Source organism: Martes martes (genome assembly GCF_963455335.1).
Source record: "Martes martes genome assembly, chromosome: 1".
Taxonomy (NCBI): domain Eukaryota; kingdom Metazoa; phylum Chordata; class Mammalia; order Carnivora; family Mustelidae; genus Martes; species Martes martes.
In genome coordinates this window covers 214,483,494-214,495,777 of record NC_137888.1, presented here as the reverse complement: position 1 = coordinate 214,495,777, position 12,284 = coordinate 214,483,494, and the positions used below count along the sequence as shown (strand labels likewise).

The 12,284-nt window shown below is 59.8% G+C and overlaps 2 protein-coding genes across 3 annotated transcripts in view; one reads left to right on the top strand and one right to left on the bottom strand.

Annotated features, from left to right (window-relative positions):
• The window catches only part of FSD1 (fibronectin type III and SPRY domain containing 1), a gene marked incomplete at both ends in the record, with an annotated part of 516,986 nt that overhangs the window by 428,994 nt on the left and 75,708 nt on the right, over positions 1–12,284 (top strand). The window lies entirely within an intron of this gene.
• Positions 420–9,434, bottom strand: SIRT6 (sirtuin 6). Of its 2 annotated transcripts, none has more exons than XM_080820949.1 (8): positions 9,321–9,434; positions 7,161–7,288; positions 5,424–5,606; positions 3,838–3,897; positions 2,303–2,398; positions 2,145–2,225; positions 1,437–1,560; positions 420–1,343 (listed from the first exon to the last, which is right to left on the bottom strand). In XM_080820949.1, exons 1-8 carry the CDS (start codon positions 9,384–9,386, stop codon positions 1,002–1,004), a joined length of 1,080 nt encoding a protein of 359 aa, XP_080677075.1. In that variant the 5' UTR covers positions 9,387–9,434; the 3' UTR covers positions 420–1,001. The 2 variants fall into 2 exon arrangements, with proteins under 2 accessions (XP_080677075.1, XP_080677076.1); XM_080820950.1 differs by lacking the exon at positions 9,321–9,434 and adding an exon at positions 9,016–9,218.

The following is a 12,284-nucleotide window of genomic DNA, read 5'->3' as shown; positions in this document are numbered from 1 at the left end:
ACCTGCCTTCTTGGGGGGCTCCACAGCCCACCCTGCTCATTTTCCAGATGGGGAGACTGAGGCATGGGAAGTGAAGGATGCTGGCTGGAGACCGGCTGTGTCTGATGCTCACGCGCGGTGACTCCCCACCTACTCTGAGCAGGTGCCGGGGGCTGCGAACCAGACCTGCAAAGCCACGGCCTCTGGCCTCCAGGGGCTCACAGCCTGGCAGCGGAGGGCAAATATTTAGAAACCATGCACACGGGCCCATCATCACACACTGAGGGCTCTAGGAATGCCAGCCATGGTACTGGCCTCCTGCTTCGTCCCCAGGCCGGCTCCACAGAGGCAAGGGGACCGTGCAGTCCTGCCCCGCCCCCCCGGCCCCTGCTCTCCAGAACTAGGACCCGGCACAAGGTTATGAACATCAAACACGGACTCGGATGCAAGAATTGCTGTTTATTGCATTGAAGACTTCTTTGGAAGTCTGGAGGCAGCTGAGTGCACACACCTCTTTCTCCCTCTAGCCCCCAAGGCAAGGCAAACCCCTACTGTCCACGCCACCGCGAAGTCTGTTCCTGAACAGTGGCTCCGCCCCCCCTTACCTCCTGGAAGGATGGTGAAGGCGATTTTGGGGAGGCAGGGGATGGGGAGTGTGAGGGCCCAGGGGCAGAGAGAGTTAACTCTTGTTGCCAGGAACTAGGGAGGGCCTGGCCACACCTCCCCAGAATGTCCTGAGTCAGGGGCTGGGCCTGGGCCTGGAGGAGAAAGTGCCTCAGGTGTCAGATCCAAGGTCATGTCCAGGGTGAAAATGCTTCTCCTCAGGCCCACCCCAGAGGCCCCCAGAGCTAGAGAGAGAGGCAGTGGAGGGTGAGCCTGGCCTGGGGTCTGGATCCCAGCAATCAGCACCCTGAGGTCGCCCCCCCACCCCCATGGGCAGGTATGAGTGACAAAGTGAGACCAGTAAGAAAAGATGAATCCACGGTTTCTACAAAAAGCCCCACCCTCCCCAGGCCCCCTGGTCAGCTGGGCGCCACCTCGGCCTTCACCCTTTTGGGGGGCCTGTGTGGCACAGGACTGTCCAACCGCTCCCTCTTGGGGCTGGCGGGCCCAGAGCCATTGTGCTGGGCGCAGGACTCCGTGGAGGGCTCCGGCTTGGGGCTGGCGGGTGCTGGGCCGTTGAGCTGGGTGGGGGCCTCCTCCTTGGGCTCCAGCTTGGGGGCAGGAGGGCGGGGCAGGGGGGGCAGCGCCCTCTCCAGCACGTGGGGGCCGTCCCAGGCAGGGATCTCCAGGCCCAGATGCTTCATGAGCCTGGTCATGACCTCGTCCACGTAGCCATGGATACGCAGGTCAGCGTGGCGGTCCTGCGGGGGGCAAAGGCAGGTCAGGCTGAGGCCAAGGTTGGGAGGGGAGGGAGGCTGGGGCAGGGAGCATGTCAGGGTGGGCTCAGAACGCACGTGCTTCGTGGGCTGAAGGTTGACAATGACCAGTCGGCCCCCTCGGCGCTTGGTGGCAAGGGGCAGGTTCCCACTGGGCCGGATTTGCAGCGAGGTGCCCAGTGTGATGGACAGGTCTGCGTTCCTGGGGCGGGCAGGCAGAGTCGGACGGAGCCCCTCCTAGCCAGGCACGGTGGTCTCTACAGCCCTCCAGCCCCTCCTGGCTCAAGCCCCATTGTCTCCCCACAGGCCTTGTGCCCCTGCTACACGCCCAGCCCCGGGGGTGGGCGGCAGCCCCCTTCACAGGTGCCTCTGCTCTCAAGGGCCACCCGAAGCCTGGGCCGGCTTCCCAGCTGCCCTAAGTTCGGCCACCACAGCTCCGCTTCTGCCTGAGCCCCCTCTCCCCCCACCGCCCGTTGGCAGAAGCAGGGCTGTTGACGTGGGCAGGACCGTCGAGCCTTGGGACTCGGGTTCTACCCCGGCTCAGCCACTTCCCGGCCGGGCAGCTTTGGACAGGAGCCCACCTGCAGACGCCTCGGTTTCCCTGCCCGCAACACGAGCACGGTGCATTATGTGCGAGTAGCTGCTGTACTCAGGAGGACAGTGAGGCCCAGAGTACCGGCAACTGCCTCTTTCAGGAAGCCCCTCCTGACTGCCCCCGGGTCAGAGCTGGCTGGGCTTCTCCCTGTGTCCCCATCCGCCCAATCTGGGCTCTTCTGAGGGTCAGACCTGCTGGCCTCATCAGCGAGAGTGAGGTCCCGGTCAGGCAGGGCGTCCTCCCAGTCCAGGATGGTATCTCGCAGCTCCCCCCTGCGGAAGAGGTGGGGGCATCAGCACGGAGACGCGCGCCCTCCCCTGGAGTCCGGGCGGGGCGAGGGGTCACTCACCTGCAGGCCCGCAGCCCCCTCGCCTTGGCCACAGTGCAGAGCCGGCCCGTGGCCTTGAGGCCCATGCTGCCCACGACAGTGTCCCGGACGTACTGCCTGTGTTGGGGGAAGAAGGGGGGCCTGTGGGGCCGGCAGCCCACCCACTGCTCCCCTGCGGCCGGAGCTGTTCTCCCAGGGAAGTGGGGGGCTTCCTCAACGCAGCCGGCCTGGCCGCACCCCAACGCCAGTGGCGTGGAAACAGACTGGGAAGTGTTCCAGACAGAGGAGACTAGAGAGATGCGACAATGACATGTAAGGTGGGACCCCAGGTTGGATCTCAGACCAGGACAAAAACAGAAGGCTCAGGAGCGCTGGGCAGCCGGGGGTGGGGGGGGCTGGGTGACCTACTCGGCTTTCTATGTGGCCTTTACAACGAACATGCTGCGGCCGAGGAAGAGAAGAGCTCCTGGGAGACACATGTCCCTCGGGCCTGGCGCGGTGGACACTTAGCCTCAACAGCCCAGCAAGGACTAACAAAACAGGAACGACTGCCAAATCCACGTTGGGATCTGGCCCTCAGCCTCCTGTCTTTGTGAATAAAGCTTTGTTGGCACACGGCCACGCACATTCCTTCCCATTGTGTCTAACACAGCTCTCACACCTCACACCTCGAAGGCAGAGCCTGTCGTCCTGACAGAGACCCTCTGGGCCACAAAGCTGAAAACGTTCTACCATCTGGCCCTTTCCAGAAAAAGTTTGCTGAGCCCTGGTCTAGGCGGACTTCTGGTTCATCATACGATTCTTATGAGTTTTCTGTACATTTGATATTTTTCAAAATAGATTTGGGGACAATTTTTTTTTTTTTTTTCCATGAGCACCTCCCGCCCTTGCAGGGCGGCTGCTGTGTCAGCGCTCCGGCTCCGGGAAGGGCTCTGGCTCAGTCTGCCCAGAGCGGGCGGACACACGTCTGTCACACTCTGTCTTGGGCTGAACTGTGTCCCCCAAAAAGATATGCTGGAGTCCCGACCCCTGATACCTCAGAGCGTGGGCACATTTAGAAACAGGATCATCGCAGACGTAATGAGCTCACACTGGAGGAGGCTGGGCCCTCATCTAACAGGACTAGTGTCCTTACAAGCCAGCCAGACGGCGGGCTGAGGGGTCGACAGGCCGAGGAGCACCGAGGACTATGAGAAACCTCCAGCTGACACAAGCAGGAAGGAGCCCCCCCCCCCCCCCGCAGGGCTCAGCGGGAGCCCGGCCCTGCCACAGCTGACTTTGGACTTCTAGCTTCCAGGTTGAGATGACCCGTTTCTGTTTTGAGCCGCCCAGTTTGCGGCCATCGTTCTGGCCATCGTCCCTGCAGCGCAGGAGAGGAGCGCGCCTCCCCTGGGGGAACATGTGTCCCAGCCCCCACCCAAGCCTGGGTCTCTGGCCAGGCCAGAGGAGGCTCACGAGGCCCCGATGCAGAGCCCAACCTGGGAGGTGACAGAACACGGGCCGGCCCGGAGCTGCCCATGCCTTGGGCCCCCGCCCCACCCTCCCGTGGCACTCACGTCTTACACTTGACACACTCCTCTACAAACATGTTTCCGTGGAGCTCTGCCAGCTTGTCCCTGTGGGAGGAGAAGGGAGACACTTCGCCGTGGCACGGGGTACTGGTTCCTAAGGCTTAAGGTCGAGCACTGAACCCTCTTCCTCCAGGAAGCCTTCCCTAAACCCTCAACCATAGGATCAACGGACTCCTTCCTTCCAGGGCCTCTGGCTGTGGACTCCGCCATGCATAGTCGTACAACCTTACCCAGATGGCCCAACCTCTCCGAGCCTGGGAATCATTAACCCTCACGGCTGATCCCACCCCGGACATGGACAGCCCATTCTGCTCACAAAATCCTTCCACACTCGTGCTGGAACCTCCAAATGTCACCAGGTCCGAAGGACAGGAATTCTGATCCCCAGTTTGCAAAGGAAGAACCTAAAGCGATGGGCGGCCCCGGGGGCGTAGGGTTTGGAGGCAGAGGAACGTGGGATCGACTCCTGGCTCTGCTGCTTCCCTGCTGTGTGACCTTGGACAGGTCACTTAACCTCTCTCGGCCTCAGGCCCCATCTGTGAAATGGGACAACAGTGCCTAACTTTTGGGATATTTGGGGGAGCAATGATCAGGCCTGGAAGGCTCTTCCCCTCACTCCGTCGGTCACCTCCCTCATGTCCCTAGTCCAGTGTCGCAGCCCCCCGGCCTGTCACAGGCTGCATCTCCTGTCCCACTTTCCCCTTTTGTTCCCCGACAGTGACCACCGCCTGACCTAGCGTGCAATTTGCTAACTGATCTCGTCTTCTGTTTCTGCGCCACGAGAGCGTAAGCCCCAGGAGGGGCTTCCGTCCTGTGCCCACAGCGACCCGAGTCTAGAACAGCGTGTGGTGCGCAGTGGGCGCCGGGTAAAGAGTTGGGTGCGATCCATTTCGCTGCTGTCTGCATGCAGTGGGTGCTGGCAGATTAGTGCTTCCTCCTCCAAAAGGGACTCAGGCCCATTTCAAAAGGGGAGGGGACAGTGGCCTCATTCCCCTTTAGAAGCCGAGAAAAATCCTTTTCCTTCAACCCTCGCCTACACGAGGGTGGGCTACTCGTGTCCGCATCTGCCCCTGCTCTCATCCGTTAACCCAAGGGTAAGACCTGGTCAGTCTTCTGGTCCTAGTACAGTGTTCCCATTCACTATAAAAGTAAAAAAGATGGGTGTGAAGACCCAACTACCAGCTCCCAACCGTGAGCACCCTTCTTCCGGCGCCCAGTTTCCTCTCGGCCTCCCCCCGAGGGAGATTTTGGAGCAGGCCTGGTGCTGGTGGCTGAGGGCCACGCTCCAGGCCGACAGAGGTCCAGAGCAGAGCGGTCAGGGCTGGAAACGCCCCTGAGACCCCTGGGACCAGGAAAGGGGGACCCCAATTCTCGAGATGAGCCCGGGAGGCAGTGACGGCGGATGACAGCTCTGGTTCACAGAGCTGGCTCCACAGGGCGCCCGGCGCTTCTCCCCGCCGCCTCACTAAATCGCCGCGGCGGCCTCACATGGCAGGGGCCGGCATCAGCGTTCACTTGACAGATGAGGAGACTGAGGCCCCGAGGGAGCAGGGCCAGAAGCCGGGGGTTACCTGGGGAAGCCGGAGCGCACGTGCAGCCCGTCCACGTTCTGGCTGACCAGGAAGCCGAGGAGGCCCACGCGCTCCAGCTGTACCAGCGCCATGTGGGTCTGCGTGGGCCGCGCACTCTCGAAGGTGGTGTCAAATTTGGGGGCCAGACCCCGCTCCTCCATTGTCCAGACACCATGGGGGCCCCTGAAGGTGGCAGGTGGGGGGAGACACAGAGAGTTTAGGGTTCAAGGAGACGGGGTAAGGAATAAGAGACAGAGCATTAGAGACAGAGACAGAGAGAGACAGAGAATCAGGGAGACAAAGAGATACAGAGAGACAAAGAGAGCGTGTGAGACAAAGAGAAGGAAGGGGCGCCTGGGCGGCTCGGTGGGTTCAGCCTCTGCCTTTGGCTCGGGCCCTGGTCCCAGGGTCCTGGGATCAAGCCCTGCGTCAGGCTCTCTGCTCAGTGGGGAGCCTGCTTCCCCCGCCTCTCTGCCTGCCTCTTTCCCTACTTGTAATCTCTGTCAAATGAATAAATAAAAATCTTAAAAAAAAAAAAAAAAGACAAAGAGAAGGGAGAGAAAAAGGCCGGGGGAAGTGGGGGGGGAGAGCCCGTGGCGCACGACGGCAAAAAATTATTCATTCCAATTAACATTTCCTGCTGCTGCACTGAGCCTGGCCCTGTGCTGGGTGATGCTGAGGTCCTAGTGGACCGAGACCCTGCCCTCAAGGAGTCCCCCATCTCATGGAGGGTGGACCTAAGTGGTCACCGACCCTGCAGCTGTGAAGCTGGAGGAGCCCAGTGGAGGTGCTGGGGCCTGTGCATGGGGAGTGCGGGAAGGCTTCCTGGAGGAGGCTGAGCTGTCTCTTCAACTGTGCGAGGAAAGGGAAGAGAGTTCGGGAGGGAGGGGTAAGCAAAGGCCCAGGGGACTGACAACAGCCTGTGAGTTGGGGGAAATGAAGTGGTCTGGGGGCTCCAGTGGGAGCAGCAGGGGCCGAGTGGGCGGGGAACTCTCCTGCGTGGCAGTGGGGAGCCATGGCAGATTATGGAGGAGGGGTGGGAGGGAAGCACGCCTTGGAAGTGTGACATTCCTCCCAGAACCAAGAATCTGCTTTCCCGCTGCAAGTCTGGGCTAAGGGCCCATGAGGCCTAGGGAGGGAGTATAAACACAACAGGCCTGCCCTATAGGGCACGGTGCCAAACTCGGTGCCTCCAGGGGCCGCTAGGGGGTGCCAGTTTGAGACCCGGGCGCTTCAGCAAGAAGACTCTTGCCCAACACAGGCTGCCCCAAGCAGGGAGGGGCTTAGACACTGGTGGCACACCCTTGTCAACAATAGGTGAGAGCCTGAGGTCGGGATGGTTAAAGCCACTTGCCTGACATCAGGTCTGACAGAAAAATATTTGCAAGCGAGCACGGAGCCAACTGCCCCTGATAGCAATCTTCCCATAGTCTAAGGTAATAGAACCCCAGTACTTGGGCATGCACGGTGGGCCCAGGCAAAAGACTACATTCCCCAGGATCCCTTGCAGCTAGAGAGAGTCAGGTGACCATGCTCTGGCCAATGAGGTGTGAGTGGCCAATGGAATGCTGAGCATGACTTAAAGGGACCTGTCTGCAAGGGCGGGGTCCTTCCAGTGCCCAAAATCCCCTGGGGAAGGCAGTAGAACAGGTTCTGATGGCCAAGCCTCTGTGAGTAGACAGGGAAAATGCTGGCGGTAGTGGACCCTGCCTCAGTCTTCCCTCCATACCCACAAACCTGAAGTCAGGGATGCCCGAGGCGGTGCTGATGCCAGCACCTGTGTGGAACACCACGTTGGAGGACTGCCAGACCAGCTGCGCCAGCTCCCACACCTTCCGCTCCAACTCCTCAGGAGGGTCGAAGATCTGTCAGGGGACACAGCAGAAGGCAGAGGTCAAAACGTGTCCCAAGTGGCAAAGCCACTAGTCACAGATTGGGATTCCCCTGCCTTGCCCGGGGGTAGGGGGGTAGTGGGGGGGGAAGAGAACCCACTGGAAAAGGGAGCTTATCCTCATGTCCCTCCTCTGTCCACAGCCCCCTGGGCCTCCCGCATCCTTATCCCTAAGGATAAGGGATCCCTAGGGATCCCTTATCCCTAAAAGCCTAAGCCCTCCCAGTGGCCCCCCCTGAGGCCCTGCATGATCTACCCTCCCCTCCTCCCTCTCTCTCCCCCTCACCCACTCTGCTCCAGTCACACGTGCCTCCTCACTCTTCCTCCAACATACCAGGCCTGATCCTGCCTCAGGACCTTTGCACAGCCTCTAGGCAGAGGGTACAGCACTACCCACATGGCTCCTCTCTCACCTCCTTTAGCTCTTGGCTCAAAAATCATCTCATTCGCACACCCGTGTTCACAGCAGCATCATTTACAATCACTAAAACGTGGAATCAACCTCAGGGTCCATCGATGCGCAAAAGGATAAGTACAGTGTGGCCCGTCCACACACTGGAATACAATCCAGCCTTAGAAAGGAAGGGACCCTGACACCTGCCATGACATGGAGGGACCCCTGAGGACACTGGGCTCAGGGAGAGGAGCCAGACCCAGAAGGACACATCCTGCAGGACCCCACTCCCAGGAGGGCCCCAGAGGAGTCCTGTTCACAGAAACAGAGAGTAGAGGGTGGGAGCAGGGGCTGGGGCAGGGGGTGGGGAGTCCATGCTTCACCGGGACAGTCTCCATGTGGGGAGATGGAAAGTTCTGGAGATGGAGGGTGGGGGGTAGTTGCACAAAGGTGTGGATGTTTTCTATGCCATTGAACTGTATACTTGAAATGGTTAAGGTGGGACATTTTATGTTGCGTATTTTGCCACAATTTAAAAAAAATTGAGGGGCGCCTGGGTGGCTCAGTGGGTTAAGCCTCTGCCTTTGGCTCAGGTCATGATCTCAGGGTCTTGGGATCACCCCAGGTGGGGCTCTCTGCTCAGCGGGAGCCTGCTTCCTCCTCTCTCTCCTCCTGCCTCTCTGCCTACTTGTGATCTCTCTCTCTCTCTCAGATAAATTTTTAAAAAATCTTTAAAAAAAAAAATTGAAAAAAGAAAAGTGATCTCAGTGATGCCTCCTGGGCTCTGGTTTCAATGCAGCCCCAGCTCTCCTCACCACTGCCCCCTTTACTTTTCTCCCTGAAGCTTACCGTCATCGGACTTATATTTACTTGCTCCTTGTCTGTCTCCCTGCTAGAATGAGGGATGAGAATGTGCCTGGTGCATAGTAGGTGCTCAATAAATGCTTGTGGACTCAAGCGACGAATCAAGCGCCAGGCAGGAGGAGAAGAGAGGGGCTTCGGGAGGGATTCTGAGGGCTCTTATTAAGTGCCTCAGAACGCGCGGACCAGACTTTAGGGAATGGGGCGATCTTCCCCCCAGTTTACAGAGGGGCGAGGGGACCCAGAAGGGAAGTGACTCACCCCAAGTCCTAGAGAGGGAGAAGAAAGGGGTTTTGCTGAAACTATCTACGTCCATCCAACCCGAAACCCCTCTCCATCACCCTCAGGATAAAGTGTCAGCTCCCCAGCCTGGCACGTGCGGCCCCTGCGGTCCCGGTTCTGGAAACCTCTCGCCTAATTTGTGCCCCAAGAGTGTTTCTTCCCACCTCCCCGCCTTCGCCCCCGCCGAGCCTTCCGCCTGCAACTGCGTTCGCGCGCTTCCCTCATCAGAACTTCGGGACTTCCCGCGACGCGGGTGCCTCCCTCGGTCCGGCCAGGCCGACGGGGGGCTGGGGGCGTCCGGGTCCCCGGGAGCGCAGGGGGCGTCACTTCCCGCCCCCTCCTCCCTGGGAAGTCCCTCCCATTGTCTAGCCCCGGTGCGTCCCGATATTCCCACAATGCCCCGCTGCCGCCCGACCCCGCCCAGCCCGCGGCGCTGGGGGCGGCCTTCGGGAGGCCGGGCCGCGCTCACCTCGGGGAGGCCACACTTGCCCTTGTCCGCGTACGGCGACAGTCCCGCCGCGTAATTCACCGACATCCTCGCCGCCCCGACGGGAACAATAAAGTTTATCTTGTTGAGGCCGCTTCCGCCGGAAATGGGGCGGCACGGGGCGGGGAGGAGGAGTCGCGTTCCGTCCTACGCGCCCGGCCTCTGCCTCCAAGGCGCATGCGCCTCGCCTGACGCCTGGGGCGCCATCGCCAGTGCTGGCAAAGGGAAGTCAACTTTCTTCGGAGTGTTGCAGGGTGGCGGGCAACGGGCTGCCTCCCATGGGACAGTGCGCCAGTCAGCTCTAAAGTGAGGGGCACAAGCAACCGGCGCCCCCTTTGAATTCCCCACGTCCCTCACGAGGACAGAGGACTCGTGCTTCCAGTCGGGGCTCTTTCCGCTGCACATTTCAGAAGAGAATAAAGTCACCAATGCAGGGCAATCGTGCACGTGGGCGGTGGGGGGGCAATGTGGGGCCTCACCACGTAGGGTCTTGGACGCCGCTCCGAATTACCCGGGCGTCATCCAGCCGGGTGGTAGTCTGCACACGGCAGGACAGGTGCACAGCTAAGAGCCTGCTCAAAGGCACTGGGGCCAGTGGCCTTGAGGATGCGTTTAAGAAACGTGTTGAGATGGGGCACCTGGGTGGCTCAGTGGGTTAAGGCCTCTGCCTTAGGCTCGGGTCGTGGTCCCAGGGTTCTGGGATCGAGCCCCATGTCGGGCTCTCTGCTCAGCGGGGAGCCTGCTTCTCCCTCTCTCTCTGCCTGCCTCTCTTCCTGCTTGTGATCTCTGCCTGTCAAAATAATTAAATAAAAATTAAAAAAAAAAAAAAAAAAGAAAGAAAGAAACGTGTTGAGCACCTACCATGCTGGGGAGACGCTGGGGAGACACTGGAGAACAAAGGTGGCACCTTGTGGCCAGAGGTGGACACAGACCGGTGAGCGGCAGATGGTGACTTAGTGTGATTAAGGTACCTTGAGGGCACAGAGTCATAGGGAGCTGAGAGGAGGCACCTGACCCAGCCTGAGTACATCCCAGAAGGCTTCCTGGAGGAGGGGGTCCTGCAGCAAAGATCCAAAGAGTGAGTAGGAATGAGATGGGGAGAGTGAGCCTGTCGGGAGCGACATGGGGTACAGAAGGGGCGTTCCTGGTAGAGAAGCATCAACGGCAAAGGCCAGGAAGAGAGGTGGGGGGTGTTGGAAGAGCGAGGATGTCTTCCCACCAGAGCTCGTTGGCCAGCAGGCAGCCCCACGGCCAGCCTGTCTCCTCCCTCTGCTCATCCCCGGCCCCCTGGGGCGGCTGCCCTCTCAGAGCTGATCGGGTGTCTGAGCTGAGCGCTTGGAGCTGGTGTGAGCTGGTGGCCCAGCTGGGAGCCGGTAACCGGAGCCCGCAGAGGGCGAGGAGGCCTGGTGCTAGCGTGACTGGAGTTGCAGGAGGTAGGAGAGGAGGAAGTGAGGGAAGCCTGGGATGGAGGCGCCCCTTAGGGCCTCAGGGCCCTGGTGTGTGGGAGCAAGGCGAGGCCCGTGTATGTCCCAGCTATGCTGAGGAGCTACCCAGGTGCGCGTGCACACACACACACACACACACACACGCACGCACTTCCCACTTGCCAGCCTTTGCATGGTGTAGGGTCCATACCCTGTTTATCTGCTGCCACCCCTCTCAGCTTCCTGCCTGGCCATCAGGCCCTCCTTTAGATACCATCACCTCTTCCAGGAAGCCAGTCCTGTCCCCCAAGCCCATGGATCCCCTTCTGCCCCGCCAACCTGTGGACTCCTCTTGGGTGTCTTACTACACCCAGCTCTGGGTGAGATTGAGACAGAGAGGAAGGAAGAGGGTAGGGTGAGTGTCGAGTGATGGGCAGGGATCGCGGGAGGGGCGGCTGGTCGGGAGATAGGTGGGTGGGTAGGCGGGAGGGGTGAATGGGTGACTGCAGGGGTGGGGGGTGGATGGGTGGGGGTTGCATGGGTGAGCGTTGGGTGTAGAGGTGGATGGATGGTGGGTGGATGGTGGACGAACTGTGGTTGAAAGGTCATGAGGAACCGAGAAGGTGAGTTGGTGGCTGGTAGCCCGCGGGCGGCTGTGTACACGCTCTGATGGGAGGACGGTGAGCGGACAGGTGGAAGGATGGTTTCGAGAATTCACAGGCGGGTTGGACACCTCTGCTCACCTGGGGTGACTTGCCTGCATGACTCGGCTGCAGATGATCTTCTCTGATTATCCGAGAAACGTGCCTTTGTGCTAAGGTGGCCTCAGCTCTGGGCCCAGTCCCCAGGAGCCCCTCACTGTTCAGGACGACAGTTCCTGCCCAGACACTTGCAGCCTTCAAAGCCAGGGCTGCGGCCAAGGAAGGGACCCCAGTAGGGTTAGGGAAACCCAGGCTGAGGAGTTAGGAGTTCAGCCTGTGGACGACAGATAAAGCTCATCAGAACATGGGATTTTTGGGGCGCCTGGGTGGCTCAGTGGGTTAAAACCTCTGCCTCCGGCTCAGGTCATGATCCCAGGGTCCTGGGATTGAGCCCCACATTGGGCTCTCTGCTCAGTGGGGAGCCTGCTTCCTCCTCTCTCTCTCTCTGCCTGCCTTTGCCTACTTGTGACCTCTGTCTGTCAAGTAAATAAATAAAATTAAAAAAAAAAAAAAAGAACACGGGATTTTGGAAGCCGCCTGTGAAGGGTACGTAGGAGTTCGCCAGGGAAGGAGAAGAAAGAGCGTTCTGTGTAGAAGTACCTGCACAGATGGGAGCTTGGAGACCAGGAAAGGCTGGATCTGCTCAGACAACAGGGAATACTGGTGAGGTATATGTATTGAGCACCTACTGTTTACCAGGCTCTATGCTAGGGATGTCACTGAAAACCCACCACAAGTGGCTCAAAAGGGGATTATCTCCCTCATTTTAAGTTGGAGGAAGTTGACCTGCCAAAGGACACACAGCAATTAGGAGATGGGGT